Genomic DNA, 25,992 nt, shown 5'->3' with positions numbered 1-25,992 from the left:
TGCTTTCATGGCATTAACTGCTTGTGAAAATAGGCCAAACCCCCCATTCATTGGGTAGAGTTGACTTACCATAAGAGGAAAAATATTTTTAACTTTTTTCTTTAAATTCCCCACTGCCTCTTATTACCCAAAGTCATTCTAGCCACCACCTGCAAGGCATGTCCATACAACAGATCACTATATTGGTAATTTGTGGGATACTTGGCTAAAATAAAGTAGACTTTTCTGACCTAGGAACAAGCTCTGACTGGAATTTATTGTAATTTCATCATATTCCTTCAGAGTCAATTCATAAGCCTGTTTCCTGGTTTACTATTTCCATATCATTGTGTTTCTCACAGGGCAATGTTTCATTCAGGGCAATCGTATTTGTTGTTTATTGAATCTAATGTTTGTTTGACTGTTTACCATGACTTTTAGATATCTTAATTAGCAAAATTCTCAGTAGCACCTGTTTGACAAAAATGGACCTTTAACAGAATAGAAAGGAAGAGGCTAACTAAGTATTTGCAAAAGGTGCAAGTATCATTTAAAAGAACTGTAGAGCCATTTAGCTTAAATTTTTATTTTAATTCTACTCAGGCAACAACATTCCATCCAGATAAAAGTTGAAGCTATATGTTTCTTCCCTGATCAAACTGAAATAAAACAGTCCCAAAACATATTTGGGGGGAATCCCATATGATAATACACGTGTGCCTTGTATCTGTGAGTGCTGAAAGGATGAGCTGCCTCTTTAAAGAGCTTCCGTGAACCTGTACTGTAGTAAGCTCTGGTAGGCGAGGGGTTGCGTGACTGCAGCAGACTCATTTGTGACCTCAGAAAAGTGGTTATGAAAGTGATCTCTTGATCAGAGGAATAGAGCTCTGCTGCCTGCCAGACCAGCAATGCAGAAATGAGCCTCCTCCCTGCAAATCTGCCCCGGCAGGAGAAAAAGCATTCCTTTTTTGGATGCAGCGTAATGATTCCTCTGAAAAATTCTTGGGCTTAAAACAAAGTGTGCTCTAGAGTATACGCTGCCTCCAGTTAAATTTCACATTTTTTAAAAACATGCAAGATCATCTTTGCTTTTTGCAATTTGTAGTTTTCACTTTCTTCCTCAGACCTATTCCTATTTTCCTTAGTGTAGAGCTAGTAAGTCTTGTTTCAGTGGTTATTGGACTGACTCTGGCAGTAAGCCACAGTGTATATCCAATGGAGATCATACTGTAACTGGGGAAAATGCAATAGAAATGAATGTTTATGTCACATGATGAGTATAAAGCAGATCTGATGAATCAGTAGGTAAGAAATCATTGGTTTTCATCCAGAGACCTGAGACAGAATAAGAAGCACTAGAAGTAATATATGTATCATAGTTCTCCTTATACACACTTTTCACCTGGCATTGATCACTCAGTGAAAGCTGCAATTGGCTATTACTGCCTAGAAAGTTGAAGGCATAATCCTATATGTTTCATGAATGAGATACAAGATTCCCTTCCTTATCCCATAAGGAATACTCATTATTTCTTTGGTAGCTTGCTATGAGTCAAGGCAGCAGGCACCTTTGTAGGAGTCAGACTTGCCTGTTCAAGTCAATGACACATACAGAAGAGTTGAAACTGGAGAAAAGGTTATATTTTATTAGCTAGGACTTTGTTTCTGAAATACAGAACATTGGTTTTCCTTATCTTTGAATGGGACAAGTCTGATAAGAACTCTGTGCCTGCCTTGTAATTTTATCACTATATCAAAGAATTCTCTGGTTTTAAAAATTGAAAAGCAAATCAAAGCAGAGAGAAAATTTACAATCTTAGAGTCTTTAAGAGTCTTTAAATGTCATCTTTCCTGCCTTTTATAAAGACAGATTTTTTATTATGCTCAGAAAATTGGAAGGTCCTAATTCTGGCTGTTTAGGGGCCATGGCACTTTTAAGAAACTTAATTTCTCTGGTGCTGAAAGGGAGAGAAAATGCAAGCCCAATCCTGGTCTGTTTAGGGTCTTTGGCATCTGCTTGGGATCTTTTCCTGAGTATGGAACTTGTCTGTCAGGAAAAGCAAAGCAAAACCTTTGTGAGGAAGTGAAAAATAAAGGTTATTGTAGTAGTTGAATACGTCGTGTGCATGCATTTTATACTTCTGCAGAAGATTCCTGTTCTGCAAAGGAATTTATTTTTGGACAAACCATAGTCTTCTCTGCAGGTCCCCTGTCTTACGAGGGATTCCAGTTGGGAACAACATCCATCTGTTTGGGTAGCTTCATTGAATGTATGCATTCAAAAACTAGCAGGACTAGTTTTTGAATGCATACATTAAAATATTAATGTGGATAAAAACACATTTAAGAGATCCAGGAGTTGTAACATTATGAGTTTAGGCTTCTGGCAGTTCTGTTGTCAGATAGTTCTTAATTTTGAGCTTTTAGGTAAGATTGTCATACTACTGGTTTTCTTCATCATTCCAAAAGGTTCTGGAATACAGCTGAATATTCTGAAACTACCCTGGAAATTGATTCTGAAATAATTTTTTAAAAAACTTTCAGATAATGTCCCGGATGTTTCACTTGCCCTTATCTTGTCTCAGCATGTGTTTTTTCTTCCTGAATTAGAAAATCCAAAGCTTAAGGACCTCCTCTCAGGCATATTTTTCCGACGGCACATTGGGTGCATTTAACTTCTCCAGGCTTCATGCAGTCCATGTCATCGTGGCAACCTCCCCAGGCAGCAGAAGAGGCCAAGCAGAGCAGCTCTGCCTTAGAAAGAGAGCGCTGTGTTCCGTGGGGTCTGTGTGTCTGTCTGTTGTTGTGCAGCAGTGAGCTGTGATATCCAGCTGATTTAAAGGTGGAGATTCCCACATTTTCTCTGTCAAGCATGTGTGCTTCTTTAAAGTACACTCGAAAGTGAACGTGTCTTTGCCTTTAATATTGGACACAGCAAGGCTGCTGTATAAATCAGATATTAAAGAATTGTTCTTATGATATTCCTGACTCTAAAACTGTTGGATCCAGATTTGGTTTTCTGGGTAACACATGCATATCCCGTGCACTAAGGTCTCAATGTGAATATTTTAGATGCAGTGTTTATTTCATCTTAAAGGTTTCCTTTATCCTCTCCAGATCATGTGCACTGGCTATTTTTAGTCTCTTGGATGATATACTCATCTATTGACACATGCTCTTGCAACTCTCTTCTAAGAGATACTGATTTAAATTCCGCTTGGAACCTGCAGGTGTGAATTTAGTCTGTGTCTTTCCATGCAGAATGGTGCAATGAAAATTATAAAGGCACTAGAAATTGAGGAGTGGAAGATCAGAGACAGTCTGTTTGAATCATAGTCCTGGAAAAGAGGTTGTCAAATCCAAAAAGGCTAGCAAAGATAATGTAAATTTCACATAAGTAAGTCATTGTCAGGTTGCTTTAATCAAGAAGGGGGAAAGATGCTTTCTTATGTATTTTCCTTGTTGCATTTATTTTCATGCTTGATCTTTGTTTTGAGTTCGTCCTTCAGTGATTGATTACTAAATGTTCTAAACTACAGATTGAAATTGGAGGGGGTAAAATGATACACATCTTCTGTAGCTGATAGAGACTAAAAATCTTCTGATATTCTCAAAGTAAATCTGTTATCAAGACTTCATTGCATTTCTTCTGTAAAATGCAATGCTTACAACCACCTTTCCAAAAGCGGGAAAGATTCCTGTAGACTTCAATTGCTTGCTTATGAACACACATAACTTCCCTCTTAGCTGTCTTTTCAGTAAAAATGGATTTTGGTCCCATTACTTATGTTTCTGAAAAATATTTCAGACTCAAGTTTATTTCAATAGGCTGTTTATCACTAGAGAATGTTTTCTGTTGGTTTTGGATGCAATAATTAGTCACAAGCTGCTCTTTCATCATATGCTTAAATTTAGTTACATACAGGCTTTCTCATAAGGTTCTGATTTTTCTTATTGTCACTTCTGTGATATACTTTGTTTCACGTCACAGATGCTGCTGTTGTGCATCTGTTGTTTATTTTCTGCCTGCAACAAATTTTGTGGACAAGGCCATGGCATTGCAGTGAGAATAAAACAACATAAGAGATGCACTACTGTGTCACACCAGTGGTCCATCTAGTCTGGTATTCTCATCCTCAAAATTGCTGTCTTTTATCTACTTTAAAGCATTCTTGTGCTGGTGTTACAGGGCACTTCACAGTCCTCATATTGTGGGGTTGGGCAAACAGCAGTTCCACATTCAGTTTATCCACTGCCCTTATAATTTTGTAAAATTCTGTTGTGTCTCCCCCAGTCCTTCTCAGTAAAAGTCACAGCCATTTTAGCCTCTCCTCAAAGGGCAACTGCCTCTGCTGTGTCCACTGATGTATTATTTTCATCAGGAGAATCAATCCTGAAAAAATGGTCTAATGACAATGAAACAGTTGAGCCATATCAAACGAGGACAACATTCTTGGGGCACAGAGAGAAAACATCAGGAATTTAGAGGATATAGAGAACCCATTTTTTTATAATATATCTGGACAAGAGAAAATATGAAAAGCTATTCAGACAAGAAATATCTTGAAGAATGGGGAAACTCTTCAAGTATTTTGATAGGTCACATGCTCCACAGATCCTAGAATCAATGTGTCCTGATGTGCTATTCCTCTGAATATGTATAAATATGATGATCAATGGGATTTGCTGAAATCCCACTCAAGCAATCAGGAGGGAACAGGTCAGAACACACTGCTATACACTTAAGGCTAATTGTGGATCCGTTTGGTGAAGTCATGAATGAAAATATTAAACTACATTCATTGTACATTCTGAGGTCCTTAACTCCAGAAGTAACCAATGTTAAGCAGACTTTCTAAATACAGAATAGTTCTCTCAAATTTTTTCCTACTCTAAACTTATGCTGGATATCAGGATTCTGATTAATGGACATGTAATTAAAAAACTTAAAGGTGCAAGGAAGAAGTGTTGGAATCATCTTAATTTTTTGTGGGCGATGTGGGTATTGATTTGAAACCGGAATAAATAGTCTGCAGATCTCTTACTCAAGGTTGTTGATAAATCAGGCTTGCAATCCATTTTGTGGTTTGAGAGAATAACCCATTTTTACTTATATTTTATGTGTTTATTCAGAAGGGTGTGCAAGCAAATATTCAGACAAGGTAACTTATTAAAGCTTAATTAAAGAATGGAATAGTACACAGATAAAATTAAGGCCCCAGGACTGAACCTATAAATCAATAAGTTTCCGTGATCAAATCATCATATTTAATGTAGTAGAAAGTAAAATGAAATTGTGAAGACAAACAGGAAGACTGTTACTTGGAGTAAGTCTTACATCCTGGTATAATTTCAGAGGACTGCATGTCTTCAGCAGTCTTGTAGCCAATATAGTCTACCAGACCAACTGATAGCTCAAATATTTACTCACAGTGATGCAAACAGATCTCTAAAATACCTCCTTTGCCAAGGCACAATGTGGGGCTGTCTGTTGGGGAGATCATCTGTTGAGTCATATGAAGAGAGAAAGGTTGCAACAGTAAGCTACAGAGAAGAAATGTGTTTTCTAGACAAGTTCTTTTGAGTCTGTTGTTTGTGTAGTTAGCACACAATTTGTCTCATGTGGAGCTTTTCTCTGGATCTGTGATCCCTCAGAAATTATGGGATAGGGGAGAAGTTATAGTCCCAGGCTACATTTAAACTTGACATACACTTGTGAGATACAGGTAGAATAAACCAGCAACAAACAGAAGAATGGTTAATAACTTATTCTCTATATAGATACACTTTTTATAAAAGCCACTTTACCATTCTCAGCATTTCTTAACTATTCTACACATTTGCAAATGAAGAATTGTGGGAACAGGGTGTGTCCATCCAGAATCTACCCTAATGCTCATTCACCTAAAGCATTAAGGAACTCCTTATCTTACAAAATTAATCCTGTTTTTAATTAAATAATGAAAGTTTTCCTGGAGGGAATGAGAAAAGTCCATTATTGAGAGTACTCAAAAACTCTGAGGAACGTGCCTAGGTGAAGTTAGCTCTGTTCTGATCAGGGTGAGCTAGACCATATGACCTTCAAAGGTCCCTTCCAACCTACAACTTCCTAAGTTTTTGTGATCCCCTATCCTGACTCAGTTAACAGACCCGGGTTCCCCACAGGTGAACCACTTTCCTAAAGCTTCACGGAACTCCTTGCACTGCAGCACAACTGAACATTTGCAGGCAATTCTTTTCAGCTTCTCAGCTTGTTGCATGTAAACTCTATTTCCCAAAGGCACACAGACCTCTTTTTCACATGCAAGAAAAAAAATACCCTGACTCTGTAAGAAGTCCTCAGTTTGTGTTTTTTCTTTCACCTGCACCTGGATTCTGATGCTGTCTTTTTGCTGGACTACTCAGTACTGCCTGCCCTGGCGTAGCACCAGGTCCATCCCAAGGACTCCATTGATCATGAATTCCAACCCCAAACTGATTCTGTTCCTGACACAACCTTGCTCTTCAGTTAGATCAAGAGGGAAAAGATAAAACTGATGGGTTTTAGAGGGCAGAGTGAAGAAGATGGTGGATTTTTTCTGGGAATTGGAGGAAAGCACACCAGAACTTCCCCAGGGCAAGAGGCTTGTCCTTCTCCCTTGCTTGCCTGCTGGAAATCCTGTCTGAGATTTCATCCTTAATATATTGTCAGATCACCAGTAAATTTTCTAATGAGCCAGATCTCTCAGAGATGATGTTTGTAGAAAAACCATAGGAATGTGAGCTTTCCCCCTCTTTTCTCTGCATTTCTGTAGAAATAATTTCCACGTGTACTTTTACACACACGCAGACAGCACTGGCAGCTGGATCACTGTTTTAGAAAGCTTATCTGCTCTGCAATAATTTCTAAAAACACAAAACCCTCCAGTGGAATATAGTGAAACGGACTGTACTGCTGATCGTTCCAGCAGAGTGTTTTACTGTTTGTGAAGGGATTTGACTCCAGGGAAACACTCCTCACCCTTCGCACAGCGGGCTCTCTCCCGTCTCCCCGCTGCACGAGAGTTATTCTTCTGATCCTTTACTCTAAGCTCCTTTGCTTTTTTTAGGCAACTTCCAGATATCTGATACAGTATATAATGAGGAATTAGGTTCCATTACACCGAGGCTTAACCTTCTCGAAAAGCATTCAGCGCTTGCCAGGAGTCATCAATATTTAACAGCTGTTGTTATTATGAAATACTTCATAGGGTAATGCGGCTCGTCTGCTCGCACGCAAGGGTTTGAACGGCGGCCAGGGCCCTGTCAGAGCCGCCGGGAGATTGACAGGCGGCGAGCCTTGCGTGACAGCGGGGCCGGGGTTACTCAGCACTCTGCCTCCTCCGCAGCGGGGACTTCTCCTCCCCCTCGCCTGCCTTCAAAAGGGCTCTCCGGACGCGCTGGGACACGGGCCGGGGGCTCAGGGGGGCGAGCTGGCCCCGCCAGCCCCGGGGAGAGGAGGGCAGCCCGGCGGTGGCATCGCTTTGATGCCCCTCTCACACGGGGGAGAATGGATGAGGCTCGCTGGGAAAGGGGTAGAGTGGTTCTGCAGGAAAGAGCGGATGGGATCTGGAAAGCAAAAGGGTTCGGTTTGTACCTTAAATAAATGTCATGCTGTACTCGAGAAACTTCAAAGGGAAGTCAGATTTCAAAGCATCTCTTAAGAAGAAGCAGACTGAGAAAACCGCTAAGTTGGGAAGAAAAACTCTGCATTACTGCTAGCGTAATTTCATCTGGCGTTCTGGTAGCCTCCACAACAGGACCAAGCACCGTACAGCTTTTATTCAGCTTTTGATTCTGTTTTCTGATTTCTTTCCCAAAGCATCTGTACTACCTGTGTGTTGTGCAAACATCCTTTCCATCATATAACAACAGTTCCTTATGCTGTGTATTTTTTAATTTCACTGCTCATCTAATGACCCCCATCCTAATTGTCACTCGGTGTTCTCTGTAACATGGCCAGAGGAAACAGATCATTTCAGTTCATGGCTTTAGGTTTGTTAAGCAGAATTGCTCATACTGAGTGTTTCCGAGTCAATTTGTTTTGTTTTCTTAGTATTCAGAGTAACACGCATAGCTGATTCTTCCTGCAGCCAGAAGATGCAGGAAGAGAGACCCTGCCCTCACTTCCTTTCGAGTAACAGCTACCAAACGTACGATTTGCATGCTCAAAGCAGTGTCTCGGAACCTGCACTCTGGATTCCGGTATTTTCATCCACCTCTTTTAAGAAATAATTTATCCCCTGGGCATCATTGGAGAGAACTGGTAGTCCTTTGCAGGAGGGCTTGAAATGGATACAACAGCCTGAATCTGAGGAAGACTGTGTGGTGCCCTTCCTACACCCCAAATGAACCCAGGCAGGGTGTTCACTGCTCATTTCTTGCCTGTGCTGTTGCTTGATGAAGGCACCTGGGGCAGCTGGGGTACAGTTTGCCCCCATGTTAGTCTGTTACACAGCCCAACTTAGCAGCTATTTTTGCTAATTATTTTCTGAAGAATGAAGGTTGTGCTCAAGCAGGATGAGGTACCAAAACACTCCAGAGAACATAATCCCATGGGTTTAAAAAGTATGGTTTTGTGAGGCTCCTGAAATCTCCATCCCTTTGAACTAAAGAATACCCTGCAATGAATAAATGTTCTGTTATTTCTGGGGCAAAGGGAACAGCTGGTTTCATAATGCTTCTATAGACTGTGTTAGGCAGCTTTTCTTTACAATATTCCAGATTTGGCTTTCAAGCCAAGGTGTTTGCAAATGCAGATAGAAATGCTCATAGCAGAACTGGAGGTTTGAAAGAGGTCTCAGATTTTTACATTGCTCTGGGCAGAGACAGTGCAGCTGTGAAAGGCTCAACAGCACTGTCTGAGACCATCCCATACTCATTCAGGCAATCTTATAGTCTCCTCTGTGGACTTTTTTTCTCCATTAATTTACTGTCAATTCTAACTCTACATTATTTTTTTGGTTTCCACTTCTTTCACTGCTTTCAGAGTAGAAACTGGAAAAATATCTTCAAATCTTTGACCTGTCTTCCAGGAAATTGCATAGGCCATTTTGTTTCATTTTTTTTTCTCCCTCCTCTTCTTCCTAGGCTCCTTCCTAGTCCCCTTGCCCTGTATATTTCCACTGTGTTGTCCTTTGTAGGACCCAGCATTTCCAGACTTGCTGGCATTTAATGTTGTATGGGATTGCACCATGCACACCAGATCGCATGACCTTGCAAAACTGTCAGCCCTGGTACATGTATCTCTGGTGTTTATCATTATATGGTATCAATATGCTCATTCATCTTCTTTGGCAGAACAGCTCCATCTTCTGTTTTGTTTCATGTTCTGGAAGTGCAGGCTCGATACATTGTGCTCAGAAAACAGTCTCGGGTGTTACCACTTCCCATCTCTTGAGTTTGCTGGTTTTGAACCTGGTAGATGAGAATTCTGTGCTGACCATCCAAAGGGTTGCCTCTCCCATAGAAAGTCTAAAGCTCCATAAAGCTAAAACTCTCAATTTATTATTTCTTTTTTACAGTCAGCAGCATTCATTAGACTGCCTGCAGTATCAGCTTTGCTCTTGCTCCACTCTTGATACATGGGAGCTCCAGCAGCGCGTTTACCCCTCAGGTCACTGAGTCATCCTTTGCTGGTTTTTATTTTTCAGCTTTATTTTCAGACAATTTGCTCCTCCCTGCCCACCAGAGACAGTACTCCTGCATTCTTCAAGCTCTCATTTGTTTTCATCATAGGCTTCACTGTTGCTCCAGAGGGACACCATTTTATGAGATGTCTAAGCTTGATCACAGCTGTCTTGGCATCAGGGTCTTTTCTATCAAGCCACCCATCATAACCAAAACTTGCTGTCCTGTTCTCTCTCACGATTCTTGGTGGTGACAGGGGTATTGTTAGACTCTTCTGTTTTCTTTTCCCTATTTTTCTGTCTAGTCAGATAACATCTTGCAAGTTTCCCTCATCTGCCTGTCACGTCTTGCATTTCCTCCTCCTCCTCATTTCTTTCAGGATCTGTGATTTTCTGGCTGTCTTGCTCTGCTTTCTCCAGGTGACAGGCTATCACCAGCTCCTCTCTTTTGAGGTGTCAGTGCAGTATCAGCCCAGCCGTGGGTGGATTAATCAAGTATTCCCAGCGTGGGGAGGCAGAAGGAGAGTGAGCAGTGAGTGATGGCTCTGCTGCCTCGGGTGCAAGGAGCAAACGTTCCCATCTCTGAGGAGCATTCTCTTCTTGGAGCAATGGTGTTATTTGTCTTTCTTTGATGGTGCAGAGGGTCTCCTTGCACTCAGGCCAGTGAGAAGGGCAGGCTATGAAACGGATGTGTGTGGCCCAACATATGGGTAACTCTAACTGGCAAAATAACATTAAAATGCTTTCCATTTGGAGATGGAATTTATAGTAGCCAGACGAGTTGCAGAACAAACATCTTTTGTGCTTCTGCTGCTGTGTTTGTATGAGCCTGAAGGCTAACAAGCAGGCAGGGAGCTCTGGCCCGCTCAGTTGGGTAAAATAATAGTTTCCACTAACGATGAAGTTCGAACGGATGGAATTTTCACAACACCAAAAGAGCGCATCAAAGAAATAAACCTTCGTTTCCTCTCACCCCTCCCTGTCTGTCCTTTAACCTGAGCAAAGACCACAAACCACCATGTCAGTAATTACAAAAACATCTTTTCTGAGGAGGGAAACTCTGGAAGAGGCCATTGGAATAGGGGTTGGGCTTTTAAAAATTGTTGTGACAAGGTATTTAAAAGATGTGTGGATGTGGCACTTAGGGACATAGTTTAGTGGCAGACTTGGCAGTGCTTGGGTAGTGGTTGGACCTGATGATCTTAAGGGACTTTTTCAATCTAAATTAACCTATGATTCTATAGTCTGTATTTATAGACAGGCCTAGCAGAAGGCCTAGCTGATCGGGGGGAAAAAGCAACCATTTCCTATTAGCTTAAATGGCACACCAAAATGAAAATGCAGATTTAAGAATCTCTATATTCTACTCACAGCAGCCTGAGTTATAAGTCTGAATTCCCAAAATTATTTTGGCTGGAAAATATGGGTAAAGATCTGTTTAGAGCAGCTTGGGATTTTCCTGATGTGCTTTCCCATGCCCAGGGGAGGGATTTATTACATCTAATTATACATTTGAGATAATTGCTTTGGGCTAATAACCGGCATTATCACTTGCAGCAAATATTTACAATGTAAGCTAAAAACCATCACAAATATTCAGTTGGTGTGGTTCTGAGTTGCCATTGTTTATTGTAAAATGCTGATGTATCCTGCAGCACTCCCTTACCAGGCTGTTAAATTGATAAGGAACTCTTGCATGGGCTCAGGACCTTTAGAGGCTTGCTGTTTCTCTCCTTATTCTGGTTTGGTACAAATTATTCATGCCATCTAAACCCTCTTTTGGTGGGGAGGTTTTATTTTTGATTGGTTGGGTGGCTGTTGGGGTTTTTCAGTTTTTTTTGGTGTGGGTTTGGCTTTTTTTTCAGAGGGATGTTTTTTTGTTTATTAATAATTTCTGACTGTGGCTGTTCCCACTCCCCTTTGGCTGGAAGGGAAAATGTGTCTCAAACGTCCCAGATAATATCACTGGGATGCTCTCCTCTCCCATTCTCTCCATGAAAAGGAGAAAAACCAGAAAACTGTATCTCTGTCTGCTACCAGGATCTTTGTATGACCCTTCTCTGGAAGTACGAGTGAAGCTGACTTAATTTTTACTGATCAAGTGATAAGGACAGGTTCCAGTTGTACTCCCTAGATGATGCTGAAGCCCAATAATCATGTAATGCCAGCCTTCTCAGAAATTCTTTCATTATGCCCAGAAATGGGATCATATTTCAGTGATTTTTCTGCAGGGTACATTGGTAGGAAGAATAAGAGCATTCAATGATATTTGAGATCAAGCAATGTGAAGGAAGAGCACTCACCAGTTGAGTTTCCCATGAATGCGTAACCAGATAAAAACTTTTTCCCCTATTATTAGGAAAAATACATGAAATTTTATCTATAATGAAAAATATTCATTAATTTCATGGAGTACGTGACATGCTGAAAGCAAACTTTAAAACTTTGTGTAAAAATGAAACAGTTTAAGAACATTCCCTTGAATCTTACAGTTAGGTTGAATCTTGTAGAAATGAACAGGGTAGAGTGAGACCAAAAGTAATCTGATGTCAAGGAGATCAGCACTGAAAATAAGAAACTTATTAACTCCCTTTTCTTCTGAGCTATCTAGACATTTCTCTGTATTGTCATAATACATATTTTTATAAACAAAACAACTTGCTAACTTTCTTTTGTTTCTTTCCTGTGGGTTTTGGTTGTTGCTTTATGTAGAGTAGACTAATGGAAAAAATATGTTCAATAAAAAATGTGATAGATATTTCATATAAAAAACATCTGGACTGCAAAATATATATCTATCTCCAGCACAAGGAGGGGAAAAAAAAAAGAACAGAAAGTTGTCAGTAACCGAGATCCAGACCACAAATACAGTAACCACCAATTAAATTCAATGCACGTTAAATGCCTAAACAATAATTTTAGTCATGACCCTAATCGTTATGATTTCTAAATTGATGATAACTCTTTCCAACAGCCATTCAAGAAAAGCACTTTAAGAAGCAAGTTGGCCAAACGATAAAAGAAGACAATATATCTAACAAGACTGCTGTACAGGAAGGTGGACTTCTGCTAGAAGTAAGTGAAAAAATGCTGGTTTTTTTCTGGATGTAATTTATTCAGTTTGATGATATATTTGGGCTGGTGATTTGTGGCAGCTTTGAACAAACAGTTTGTCTTGGTGGGAATCTTTCAAGGGCCACGCTCGTGAACATTTGTTGCAAAAGCAAGACTGGCAGTCGTGACAGTCACAGTCAGTGTCCATTTCAGCAATTACATCTTGCACCCTTGCTTGCATCCTTGAAATTACCAGTGAACCCCAGCAGGACAGTTCACAGTTCTTTTTCACTTTTAGGTTTATTTTACTTGGCCCATATTTTGAGGATGTCAACATGAGCTTTCCTGGTTTCTCATCTGAACTGAGAATATTCTAGGATATTTTAGTTTATCCTACTTCCTCAGCTCTGTGTTCTGCACACACACCATGTCAGCAAAAGTTATCCCTTCTAGGTATTTTTATCCCCTTTAGGCTGACTTTATATATTGGCAGAGCAGCATAAAGGGGCCATGCTGTTACTGAGAATTGGATCCATTAATTTTAAGGAAGAATTAATGCTGCTGTGAACTACTGAACCAGCTAGAGCCCAGCAGTCCATCCCAGATACATCTGCATTTCAAACACATGATGTAATAATGCCTTTTATACACTGAAGTCCTTGGAAATTCCTATGTGATTAAGATTACATATGTTGTGATTAATATTACAGTTGTTCTGGATAGGATAATATTCATGGTATAAAAACTGTGTTTTAGTGACAGCCTTGAGATGCATATAAATGTAAATTAAATAGTAGCCTCCAGCAAATAATTGCTGAATACTATTAAATTAAAACACATTTTACTATGACATCCAATACCATAAGTTACTCAAGTCTATGGAATGGAAACTGGCACCCTGCTTTCCTTCTGCTAAGTATTTCAGAAAACTTTAATTTTAGATTTCAAAGCAAGTAACACAGAGGCATCTGATTAGTTACTGCTACTGCCAAAACAAGAAGTTTGGCTGTCAGGTACTTTGCAGCCATTTCCATTCTCAATAAATAGAGAATACGGGGTGTACAATAAATGATAAATATGGTGAGTATATAAATTTTAACGAGGGTCTCCTATATTTAGTCTATGTTTTGTTGTGTGTACATGACATGCCCATGAGTTAGAATCACTGAGCATCCTCAAACTGTAGACTGACTGCTGTGAGTACATGGAGAGAACACTGGCACACAATTTGGGGCAGGTTACGAGAGACTGCTATTGCTAAATATGCTCTGCTTATTTATGGTATGCAGAGTCACAATGCCTCTGAATGCAGGGGAGATATCCTGGATCATACTTAAAGTGGATCATTAACTGGATGATTAAGTGCATGTTAATTTGAATGTACTTGCCAGGCTTCATTTATGGGCATGTCTGACCTAGAATAAGAGGGTGAGTTTTCCTTAGGGCTTGTCGGGAACGTTCTCTGAGGACTGAGTTTGGCTTGGATCCTCATTCAGTGGTTATGGCACATGAAGAAAAGTGGGTTTTTATGTTGTTAAACCAAATTCACCATGTTGGTTATTAGGAACTGTGGGATTTTAACTAAATATCACATTTCTGATTCCTTCCAAGAAGACGCAAACCGTGGTTGCTGTTCTTTGTATATGGACTTGTGAATCTCACCAGTTTATTTGCTCTCAAAAGATCTTTTTCAGCTGTTGAAAGCCACTTTCCATGTCATGACAACACCTTGCACTGTGTAACCTCTGCTTTATATAATACAAACCAGAATAATTGGAATCACCAAAATATGTGTGAATAATGCTGTTCCTGAGTGCAATGTTAATGGAAAATCAATAATAATTGCTTTTATTTTTTTCCTAGTGGGTGTAGTCACCCTGCATTATGTATGGAGAGAAATATGGGATAACAAGAACCTAATTGCTGGTAAACAGTGTATCTGGGACTCTTGAGTCTTGGAACAATGCAGCATTTCCCCTTTCAGCTTGAAAGAAAACAATGGAATTTTGCTGTCTTCAAAATATGTTTAAAATGTTTTTTATTTCTAAAGGCTTCTGCCACAACATGTGCTTTTTATTTAAGATTTTATGGAGATTTTTTACAGCTATAATCAAATAGCTTTCATCAGCAATAATGGAATAAACAATGATACTAGTTTATCAAAGACTTTTTAGTGGAGCACAGCAGGTATCTAAACAAATAATTTCTTTTGGTGCTTTAAGATAATTTCTTCTGGATTAGAGACTTTGCTTGCCACATTTGTTTCACTTTGAAGGGAAGACAGACAAGTCTCTAAGAACCAAAGTCTAATTTTATTAAGGGGGTTTTTTAATATGTCCCATTCTTGCAATCTTTACTGTCCTTTGAGCTTTCACATTCCAACAGTTTGACTACAGTAATGATTTTTAACTTTGTACTTTCAAAATATTTTCCAAGACAGGTGGTTTTGCAACCCCTGTGCCCCAAGCCTTCTGGCAGAAAAGGGGCACATTCAGTTTCTGAAGCCTGTTAGTGAATACTTAAGGACACTGGGCCAAACCAATAACCAGAAAAAGGGGAAAATAAATTGTATTGGCAGTCAACAAATCCAGATAGAGTTTATGGGGTGATGGGGTGGAGAAACACAATAAAATGGTGACTTGGAAAAATAATGAATCACTGGTGGGTATCTAGGCAATAGCCTTGATTGCAGGATTCATCTCATGGCTGCTAGCCACCTCCTGCTCTTCCCCCCAGCTATGCTGTGCTCGTAATCTTAAGTCCAGACTCAGAGTCTGCACTATGGTGAAGGTGATTGCCCATCCCAAATGGCTGTGTAACTGTCACGTGTTACACTATTCACTGATCTCTGGAAGAATTAAATGCCTGCTGTTAAGGGGGAGGCTCTATATGGACTTGCTTTCTTAATGACATGTAATCGGGCATCAACCCATCACCACTTCCAACACTGCTCCTTAGATAACCAGCACTTGTACACTAAGCAGCACCCTGCTAAAATTGTCACTTGGGCTTTATTGACCACTTCACAGCTGCTCCTGCAATTTTTCTGCTTTTCTGGACAAATAATTGATGTTCAAATTTCTGTCTCAACCCTTGCTGCTAAGGGTGTGCCTTCATGGACTTTCTTCTCTTCTTGGTTATGTTTGTTGGTCTTCTATTATGCTCTTGTAGGCTGAAGCATAGGGTTCATGGCATCTCTGTTCCCAGATGTATTGGACAGAACTCTTTTCAGGTGTGAAAATAGTGTTTCATAACCAAAATGTCACAATAAACATAAAGAAATATGGACAATGCAGGCAGCTTCTGAACAGATGCTAGTGGAGTAAGGCTGCCTGGTTCTATCACGCTCCCTTCTCACTGATGAATATTGATAAAGGCCAGACATGGCTTTTTTTTGTCATTTCCATGCTCACTGGCAGCTCAGACACTTTTAGAGAAGATCCATGCTGCTTTTCAGGATGCTCCAAGTCACACTTTTGTACAGTTCAGGGTCAGATTTCCACAAGTCTTCTACTCTTAAGGCTTCAGGGCACAAGAATCACATTCCTGTGGCTTTGTCTCGTGTTTTTCTTTATGGCTGCATTGAAGATGCCAGTCATAAGACTGTCCTGATACTTCTTATTCAGTGACACTGTACCTTCCATTTAATACTTTTATCAAGGACCTGGATAAGGGGATCAAAGGCACCCTTAGTCAGTCTCACAAGACATAAGGTTTGATGGGAGTGTTGGCCTGTTTGAGGGCAGGAAGGGTCTGGAGAGGGATCTGGAGAAGCTTACTACTTATTTAAATTTTTTGACAGAGCCTTTGAGGTGCCTGGCATCTTACATATCTTAAAATCGCAACCATATGATCCTTTACTTAAAAAATAAATAAATTACTAACACCTTCAAAACCATGAAAGCTAGGTTTGGTGGTGCAACCACTATAATTCTCCATTGAGTTTAATAATCCTGGCTTCATTACATTAACTACTTAAGCATATAAAGTTGAGTTTTTCAACCTGAGCTTCCATGTTTTGTTCTACCAAAGCATGCAGACAAATTTTGTTGATTTGAGTTGTAAGTAGCAAAACTAGAGAGGCACTTCAGGTTATTTAGTTTCTGAACCAGCAGCATTTGTGCTTGGTATTAGCTGCTGGTGCAAAGCTACAGCACAATCAGGTGTAGATCCTGTAGCACACAGAACAGACCCTTTTTCACCCAGACAACTCATTTATAGATTATTTCTTAATTCCATATCACAGGTTTGGAAATTCTGGTTCTAACTTGGTAGCTCCCACCAGCTTTAATACCAAATAGACCCCAGATCTTCTTAATCAAAACCAATGAAAGTCAAACTTTTAATGCAAGCAAATGAATTAAGATTTGACACAATGTAAGTTGAAAGCTTATTATTTAACATTATGTTTCTACCTTAGAAATGGATGCAAATAATAATCTTTCCGGGAGTTACTTCAGAGAGGTGAATGTGCAAATTTTGGCACTGAAACACATCTCCCAGTGGCCTCTACTAACAGCTTGAACTAGAGTTCAAGTTTCATTCCAAGGGAGTTGGAAAATGATACATTAGAAAACATCCTATTGGTGCTGTTCTTCACTCTGCATAAGGAAATAACATAGGAAACCCTTTTCCCACTTGGTTTCCTGTCATTTTTTTAAACTTGTTAGTGTAATTCCACTTCCTCCTTCCAAACTGATTTATGTAATCAGTTCTTGATAAAACTGTGCTCTTGAAAAGGTACTCCAGTTTGAATTTCAGTCTGAGAGCAAGAGATTTTTACTCTTCCTGTTATTTTTAAATTTTAACTAGAAAAGGCAAATTGCAAGTCCAACAAAGTGCATGGAGATTATATGGTTCTATGACCATGGCACAAATTTCAGGAATCAAAAACTGGTCTGGAATCCCTCTTCAGCTTCCCATAGTGCTGACACTCTCTTAGCACAGTCCTTCTAAACTAAATCCTGATGATACAGTGCTTCATTTTTTTAATCTAAGTTGTTTAAAACTGGACCATCAAAATAGGAATTTTTTTTTCCAGTTAATACAACTTTTTAAAGTTACCCAAACAACGCTTTTGCTTTCCTTTGTTTTCAAACATGAACCTTCTCCCAGTAATTTAGACGACATGATTTAAGCTGACGTTAGTCACTTGGGACGACTTACAGGGAATTTATCCATTAAAATAAACCATAAATGGGGTTAGGAGCGCCGTTTTATCACATGCGTACATTCACTTTCTTCTTGCCAGGCGTAGGCAAAACACAAAGGAACATTTCAGAGGCCCTGGTCTCTTTTATTTCTTTCTTTTCAAATAGGCATATTTCTAAAATCCAGACTTGAAATTTGGCATGGCCACAGCTCTGTGCAAAAAACATCCTTTCTCTTGCCCTTTAGACAAATAACTAATGTTCTCACTTATTCCTTTCTTCTTTTTTTTTCTTCTTCTCTAACAAATCTGGATAGAAAAGCCATGACTGCTAAATTCCATTTGCTCTCTGCTCCAGTCCTTAGTGCTACTGTTACGAGTGCAACAATCATGATGCTGCCACAGTGCTGAGGTTTCTGAAATACAGGAGGTGGCACCATCCAACTTGACAGGGGGACAGAGAAAAACAAAATCGTGTTATCCCCTCCCTTCACATTTTCAGCCTAACTATGAGAAAAGTGATAGAAGATGGATTTTGATGGAGAAAATTGTGTGGAAATAATGAACAAAATGGTAACCACAATTGCCAGCACACATAATGTCTGAGAAGCTTGACTTTTGCCAGGACTTTTGCTAGAGATTTATGGAGGGATTTGAACAGGAAAAATAGGTACATCTGTAGAGGCTTGTTGTGGAGCCTTTTTGCAAATGGGAAAATGCCAGTAAGTGCTGCTTCTTTTCAGATTTCGTGACATGTTGGGCTGATGAGAGTTAGTATTTATCTTCTCCAACACAAATTTACAGATTACAATTGAGAGGGAGCAAGCTGGGAGTGGGTTGGAAAATCAGGACAGGCAGCCTATGTTCAGGCAGAGCAGGAGCGGGCAGTCAGCGCAGGTGTGTGGTGAGGAGAGACAGTTCTCATCCTCTGGCTGGTGCTGGCATCAGGAAAAGTGTCTTCCCTTCGTCAGGAGACAGGCAAAGCTGCTGTCATATGAGGAGGGCTGGCTGAGAAACTGTACCAGAGAACAGAGCAGCTGTCCGTCCATAGCATTAAGGTGAAGAGTCAATAAGCTCTGGGCACAGATGCAGCTCTGAATCTGAGGCCGCTGTTGCTGTCTCCAGACTGTTCATCACAGCCAGCTCCACCCGAGCTCACTTTTCACAGCCGCTTCCTCTGTTTCTGCTCAGGCTATTTCGGTGCCTCTTGGACACAATCCAGTGGCCACATAACTTCCTCCTCAACAAAACATATTCTCCCGTTTCAGCTCTCTTAGATTTTTTTTTCCTCTCACTGATTTCAGAGCCAGTCCTTGACAACTATTTCCACCAGTCAATAGGTTTGGTATCTGTGTCTGAGCCCTGCATCGTACAGATTCACCAGGACTTAATCTGCTACTAGAACTGACTTCTTGCATTCAGGCAACAAAGGCATTTATAACACACTGTTCATTTCTTACCAATTTCTCCATTTGCTTTTCAGGAAGCGTTTTCGAAGATGGCATAGTCATATATTGCAAAAAAAAAACCCCAAAACATAGAGGACACAGAAGACACACACACACACTTTAAGTAATTGCAATCCTGCATTGTTTAACTTGTCTTCAACTGGTTGAAGTGAAATTATAAATGAGCAGCCTAAACTGTATTCACAGATGACACTTGCTTTCAGTATATTCCTCATTCTCAATTCAGAAAAGCTCATGAGCTGCAGCCTTGCTATCTTCTCAATAAGATGAAGTGATGAGCAAGAAAGCAGATCTAGGCTAGACTCTGTCCAGTCTTGAGAGCTTTTGCAAATTTACAATGATTTTGTCATGGAGGTTTTGGAAAAAACCCTATGTATTTTACTAGATATATTGAATACATCCCGCTTTCACTTTTTTTTCTGCCTTAGTTAATAAAACTTAAATGCTCAAACCAAAGCAGGGGCTTGCAGAAGAGACTTGGGGAAGGATTCATTTAGTCTATAATGCAGCTTAAGATTTACAGTCATTCCTGCTGGTTAGAGGAATTGTCTCTAACTTTCTACCCTTATGTCTCTCCATAAGATCCACTGTCATCCACTTAATATCTCAATTAGAGAAAGTATTGCCTGCCTCTCTGGGTCAGCACAATGCCTTTATAGCAGGATTCATCCCTGCTGTCAGAATGGGATAGGGTGTGTTTGATACAGGATACTTACAGCATACAAAACATGCATAAGATGATAACCTGCAAAGTAAAACTGTTCCCAGAGTCAATTTCAGGGTTGCTATTCTCCCTGAAAATTCTACTGACCTGAAATAATGTTTTAAAAGGCTGTTCTAGCATATATTATCAAACAGAATGTGAAATACAGATTGTTTTGCTCTTCTCCTCACCCCCTGAAATAGTTTTACTTTAGAAAATATGATACATAGTGCTAAATACACAGAAAAAGAGTGCTGTGAAATTAGGACATAACATTCTGTTTTCAGTATATAGGCTGCAACATTGTTTCTTTTAGGTTTTGATTCCTTACAGAAAGATATGTCTGCCATTCATCCTCATTAACAGTTTGCAAGTACAAATAAAAGTCAGCTGTGGATGGAATATTATGACGGCTTCCTCTATTCAGGACTTGATGCACTTACATGTAAATAACACTGAAAAAAAATCCAGACATTTGGTACTTACATATGTCTAATTGTCCAACATGTTGGATAAATATTATTTGAGACTCTTTTCAGTAACTTGTTTCTGTGAAAGATAATGCCTAATCTTACTACATTTGTTATTTCAAAGTCTACCTAACTAAGTTTGTTATTACAAGTGCAGAGTAGTGAGCAATTAATGCTTCATTTTGAGCCTTCACAAATGGAATTAATCAGGCTTGCATTTTCTATATTGAAGTTGTTGAAGAGAAGACTGAAAAGCTCAGAGCAGCTGCAGAATTCAGAAAGGACGAAGAGCTGAACTTGCACTGAAGATATGATATTGCCCCAGCTTTGCTTCCATCTGTGAATACAACATCTGCTTTTGAGGAAGTGAAATGAGAAACTGCATGAATCAATATAAAGATGGTTTCTATTTCCAAGTGTAGTTCGGGGCATAGTATTTGTGAAAGAGCATTGACAGGAGGGTTCCATTACTTGTAGAGCACAATCTTAAATTCAACATCATGATTAATGAGGAAACTAAAGAAATAGATATAATGATTATGTTGTAATTTAGTATTCTTTCATGGTAATTGCTAAGGTAAATGACATGTTACTCATCCACATACTCACTAACTAGCTAGCAAACATTATACCTCTAGCTATGTATTAATAAATAAAATGTGCTTTGCCCCAACAATTTTAGAATTAGTAATTCAAATATTCTTCTTTATATTATTTTGAGTAGTCTTCAGTACTTGTATACCATCCATTAACCTCAGGTAGCATTCCTATTCTTGCTTCCCATATGAAATCCTAAATGGTGAAGCATGCCAAATTTGTACTGAGGTGCTCAGTGTCACCCATGAATTCACTTTTGCATCAACAAAACCTTCCCTGTCTTTTAGCTAGTAGTCATTAGTACTGCTCCTCTCTGGAAGTACAGTCTGTATTCTCTTTTCCAGTGCCTAGTACTTGTGGAAAAAACAAGATTTAATGGGGATGCATCTCTTTCTAATATGCACCACATCAGCTTTCTACACAAACAAAGTAAGCTGATGCTTCAGCCCTTGTTTCCTAGCCCATTCTTGGGCAGAGTAGTTGGTTTTGAGGCGCCAGGTTCATTGGGGACCAGAAATTCATGGATATGTTAACAAAGAGAGGCCCTATCCCAAGGACTCAACACAGACTAAGCAAGCTTTGTTACAAAAGCTTAGTTTGGAAGGAATGTACAGTGGAAGAAAAACTGCATTTACAGTTTTGCATCATGCATTCAAAACAACTTCAAAGGCAAAGTTGTTCTTGGTTGTGTCCAATCCTTATTACATATCAAGCATATAAAAAAACATCACCATGGTTTAAAATGTGTTTACATGTGTGCACACATTGCAATCTCACCCTCCAGGGAACTACTATGTTTTCTTGAAAGTTTATAGCTCACAATTACCGGAGCCCAGTGACTTAACATTTTCCTAGCTGATTTCCAGGAGGCCGCTTTCAGCTGCTGCCTCCTGACGAGCCCCAGCGTTCCAGCTCCCTTGCTAGGCTGAGGACACGTATATAAACAAGCATCTCCAAGGTTTCCCTAGTTCCTTCATGGAAGTGATGGGATATTGAAAAATGGAATAATGAGAAATTTCACCAGCTGAATGATTCACAATCATTTGTGCCTTTCAGATGGCCCAGCTGTTCCCTCTGACAGTAAATGGGAGGGCCAGGGCTCAAATCTGTCTGGCATTGTGAATGATTGTTGAAAATGTTGACCTTGGTGGTGCAGCACTAGATGCTGAATTTCCATACTGAAAGAAGCCTGAAGTGATATCCAGGGTCAAGGACACAGGCAGGAACATGAACTTTGTTTTATTTGGGGTGACAGGAGGAATGAAAGGGGCATAATGGTCAATATATGCATCTTTCTTTGCATTTGAAAATAAACATTTCTGCTGTCTATAAAAACCAGGGTATCAGATTGAGCACTTTCTCTCTGAAAGGCTTCCCATATAACTCCATGTCTGCAGACTTCAGCTACTACTTCCTTCGCTGGCTCAAATGATGGAAATTTGTCTTCTGTTTTGTTTCTTTCGCCTGAAATTTAATCTGTACATGCAAACCCTTGATCAAAACTGAATGCTAAAACAATTCTGCCACTCTCCTTTGCACGAAATAGTGCTTACTCACAGAAATACTCCTTTTGAAGTTGCTTTGTAGATAGATAATCCAGAGGGCTAAGAGATACTGTACTTGTTGAGCAAAGGCCATATTCTGATGTCACCAGATATGGTATTTCTGAATAGTCTTTTATGCTATTTTTTACTTCAGGGTTCTGTAAGAATTAAATTTTTTTTTTGGTATATAAAGAGAACCAGGGAACCCCAGGGTTCAGAGGAATTTTTGAGAAGGGCAACTATGAGTCCTAAAAACTCCAGCGGAAAGAAATACTGATTCACTAAACAATGCAGTTTAAGACAGAAGACACAATTAACTGTCTGCATTTCCTCCTAATATTCATAAGACATGAGCAAGTATATAGTTTCCAGAGTTTTTAAATAGCTACTTATTTAGATCACCAGAAAATGGCCCCATCCCACATAGGATGCAAAAACCCAGTGATCCACTATTAAATGAAGCTGTTCCAGATAAACTGTGAGCCAACTGACCCTGGAAATTTAGTACCCAAGTTGCGTGACTCGAAAATCTGTTCAAAGCAAGGCATGGCTGCAGGCCTTGACTGTTGTACTTTAGTAGCCATAGTAACATGGTCTCTGGAGACCTAATGCTAGTGAATTTTCCTTTATTTCAAGGAAGAGTAATAAGAGAAATGTGCATTGGAACTCGTTCTCTCTCTTTTTTTTTTTTCCTCCTCCTTATTTTTACTATGCCATGACCTTGACCAAAATATCTTTGAAGTATTTTCTGGCTGATTTTCTGCTACGAGATCAGGAAAAAAAAATCAGGATATATAAAGGATCTTGCCAAAGGAAGTCCTATCTTCCTCAAAATATTTGCCTTCATTCCCAAAGAGAATCTCTTGACTAATAAAGTTTCAAAAACTTCTTAATGGAAGGAACTGATAACTTTCATCTCACAGCTACTGCAGGCAACAGAATAATATCATACTTTCTTTCAACTGACAGATTAATTGTTTTTTTGTTTCAGTAGCAGGTGCAGCTTTTCGTGAGTACATAATTGGATGTACATGTTTTTTCAAAAGAACACAAGCCCCTATCTGGTGCCAAGCTCTCTTTTTTTTTTTTCATTTGGGAAAAAAGTCCCACATGATTTCATTTTTTAAGTACAATGTAGAAAACTCATGTAAGTTTTTTTAAAAAGCCAAATACAAACAAACAAATGTTCACAATACGTACTTAAGTCTGTCTCACATGTTTCAGCTATTATCCTGGATTAGAAATTCCATCTGTCATTGAATCCATATGGTTTACCAAATGGCAGTTTAAAACCATGTATTTTTGCAGATTTGAAGTTAGTTGTTTTTTGTTGTAGAAGTTTTAAGGTCCATACTAATAGTTTTGCATGTTTGTTTCTGTGTGTGCATGTGTAAGAACATGCAATATTGCAAAAAAGTTTTAGTTTGCAAGTGGACTGTACTGATTGAAACACTCTTGTTGTACACAAAACAAATACCACCAACATTGAGTGGTGGAGTTTGGTTATTTTCCCCTCTAAATACCAGAGCTCCATTTAGGCTGTCCATAATTTCTGCTGAGAGGATTAAAGTGAAATGAGAAGAGCTGTCTTTACTTCTCCGTGCTGTCCCCTCAGTGTTCAGGGCAAACGTGTGCTGTCATTAAAGAGTGCAAACTGCACAGGTTCAGGCTAGCCCACGTCCTCTTTCCTGTTTCATCTCTGCAGGTTATCCATTTCCCAGGCACATGGCTGCTGTGGTTCTGACACAGCACACCTCCTCTTCACTGGGAATGAGAGAAAGCCATTGCTGAGAATTTTATTTCAATAACAGAGAATATTTAAAAATCATAAGTGGAGCCATATACTTTGCTGTGATGTTTAATGCGAGATGTGGTAACTTAGAACAAAAATGCTGGGAATAGTTTTCACTCATTCTTGTGGACTGAAGCTGTCTCTCCTACTCAGTCTAACAAGTCACTAGGCTTCCAGCCAGAAAAATAGAAAACTCTCTATGCAGTGTTACTGTAAAGGATTTCACTATGGAGTTGTATTTGATACTTGAGAGATTTATCTGAGAGGTGGGAAAAGGTATTTCCCTACTGATTTGCCATCACCCTTACCCACTTGGGTAGCAAACACCCTCCTCCTTATCCCCACCTCTGGTAAGTAGATAAGAAAAGTATAAATCCCAGCCCAGCTCTGACTCTATTGAGTCTTCTGTGTTACAGATGTCTGTTTTCCCACTGAACTACAGTTGAGGGTAATAGTGAGGAAGCAGAAGAGTTTAAAGGCGTGGATGAGACTCACTGGTGTAAAGTTTTACTTGATATGCAGCTTGTCTTTTTTTAATGTGTCTGAAGCAGCAGGTTTCCCAGCTAAAATTAATTTAGAGACATGGAATTTGTGTTAATCCTCAACTTAGTCATGTGGCTCCATAAAAGTTGTTTTTGCACCAAAGTGGATTTTGATTTCCCTGCTTGCAGGGCAAAGAATCTGATGTCTGCAGTTGGGGTAGTGAAAACCAGGGGGTGCTTATTTAAGAGATATAACCTCAGGAGAGGACACCAGCATTTTGAGAACAAACCAAAAACAAAGCAGGAGAAGTTTGGAAAACTCTTCATTTACATACATGCTTCAAATCCACACTTGTTTCTGGCTTAAGCTAAACACATGGCTCCTTGAACTTTTCCTCCACTTCTTCCCTCTTTTTCCCTCCCACCTCTCTCTTAATGCCTACTCCAACCTCACAGATGTAGTTGCCAGTACACTAATCTGAACCCCTGGAAATACACATGGTCCCATTTCCCTTTCCAATTTTTAGGAACTCATGCACCTAGTTCAGCCTGACTCTAGCTCTATGGAAAAAAGATGTGTAAAGAAAAACCTTCCTGCTTTCCACTGTGGGGCATCAAGTCTTACATTTTAAGGGTAGAGACTGATCTCTTATATATGTGTCTAGGCCTAAAGAGTGTGTAAGACTAATTTTTGAACAGATGAATTTATCTCTTGATTCATACAAGCAATCCTTGACAAAGGCAGATATTCCTCCAGGGGCTGAAAAACTCCAGCTTGCCTGCAGGACAATTGGAGGGTACATTTTTAAAATGTTCAGCATGCTAATATGTAGGATTCTTTGATAAAATTCAGATCTTGTGGTCTTTGAAGCTTAAACAATAGAGGTAGGGCTTGGTGTGTCACTTTGCATAGCTTAAGAACTTTTATTTAATTAAGCACATTTCCTTCATTTTTTAAATGTTCTTAACTTCTGCCTGGTCCTGTTTCATGGGCATGACTCAAGGTCTTTCAGAATATGCCTGGTAAGAGGCACAGACAAAAGGGAGCTCCTTTAAGTGTCCCACAGTTATCTTTATGGAAAATTTTAGTCTATCCAAATTAAAAG

General features: G+C 39.5%; 1 protein-coding gene across 1 annotated transcript in view; it reads left to right on the top strand.

Moving 5' to 3' along the window:
- The window catches only part of AHRR (aryl hydrocarbon receptor repressor), a 63,395-nt gene that overhangs the window by 24,545 nt on the left and 12,858 nt on the right, over window positions 1-25,992 (top strand). The window contains exon 3 of the mRNA XM_066545992.1: window positions 12,601-12,701. Coding sequence (XP_066402089.1) covers window positions 12,601-12,701 — 101 coding nt within the window. The remainder of the gene's footprint in view (window positions 1-12,600; window positions 12,702-25,992) is intronic.

The sequence above is a fragment of the Molothrus aeneus genome, chromosome 1 (genome assembly GCF_037042795.1).
Source record: "Molothrus aeneus isolate 106 chromosome 1, BPBGC_Maene_1.0, whole genome shotgun sequence".
Taxonomy (NCBI): domain Eukaryota; kingdom Metazoa; phylum Chordata; class Aves; order Passeriformes; family Icteridae; genus Molothrus; species Molothrus aeneus.
This window is presented reverse-complemented; position numbering and strand designations above follow the sequence as displayed.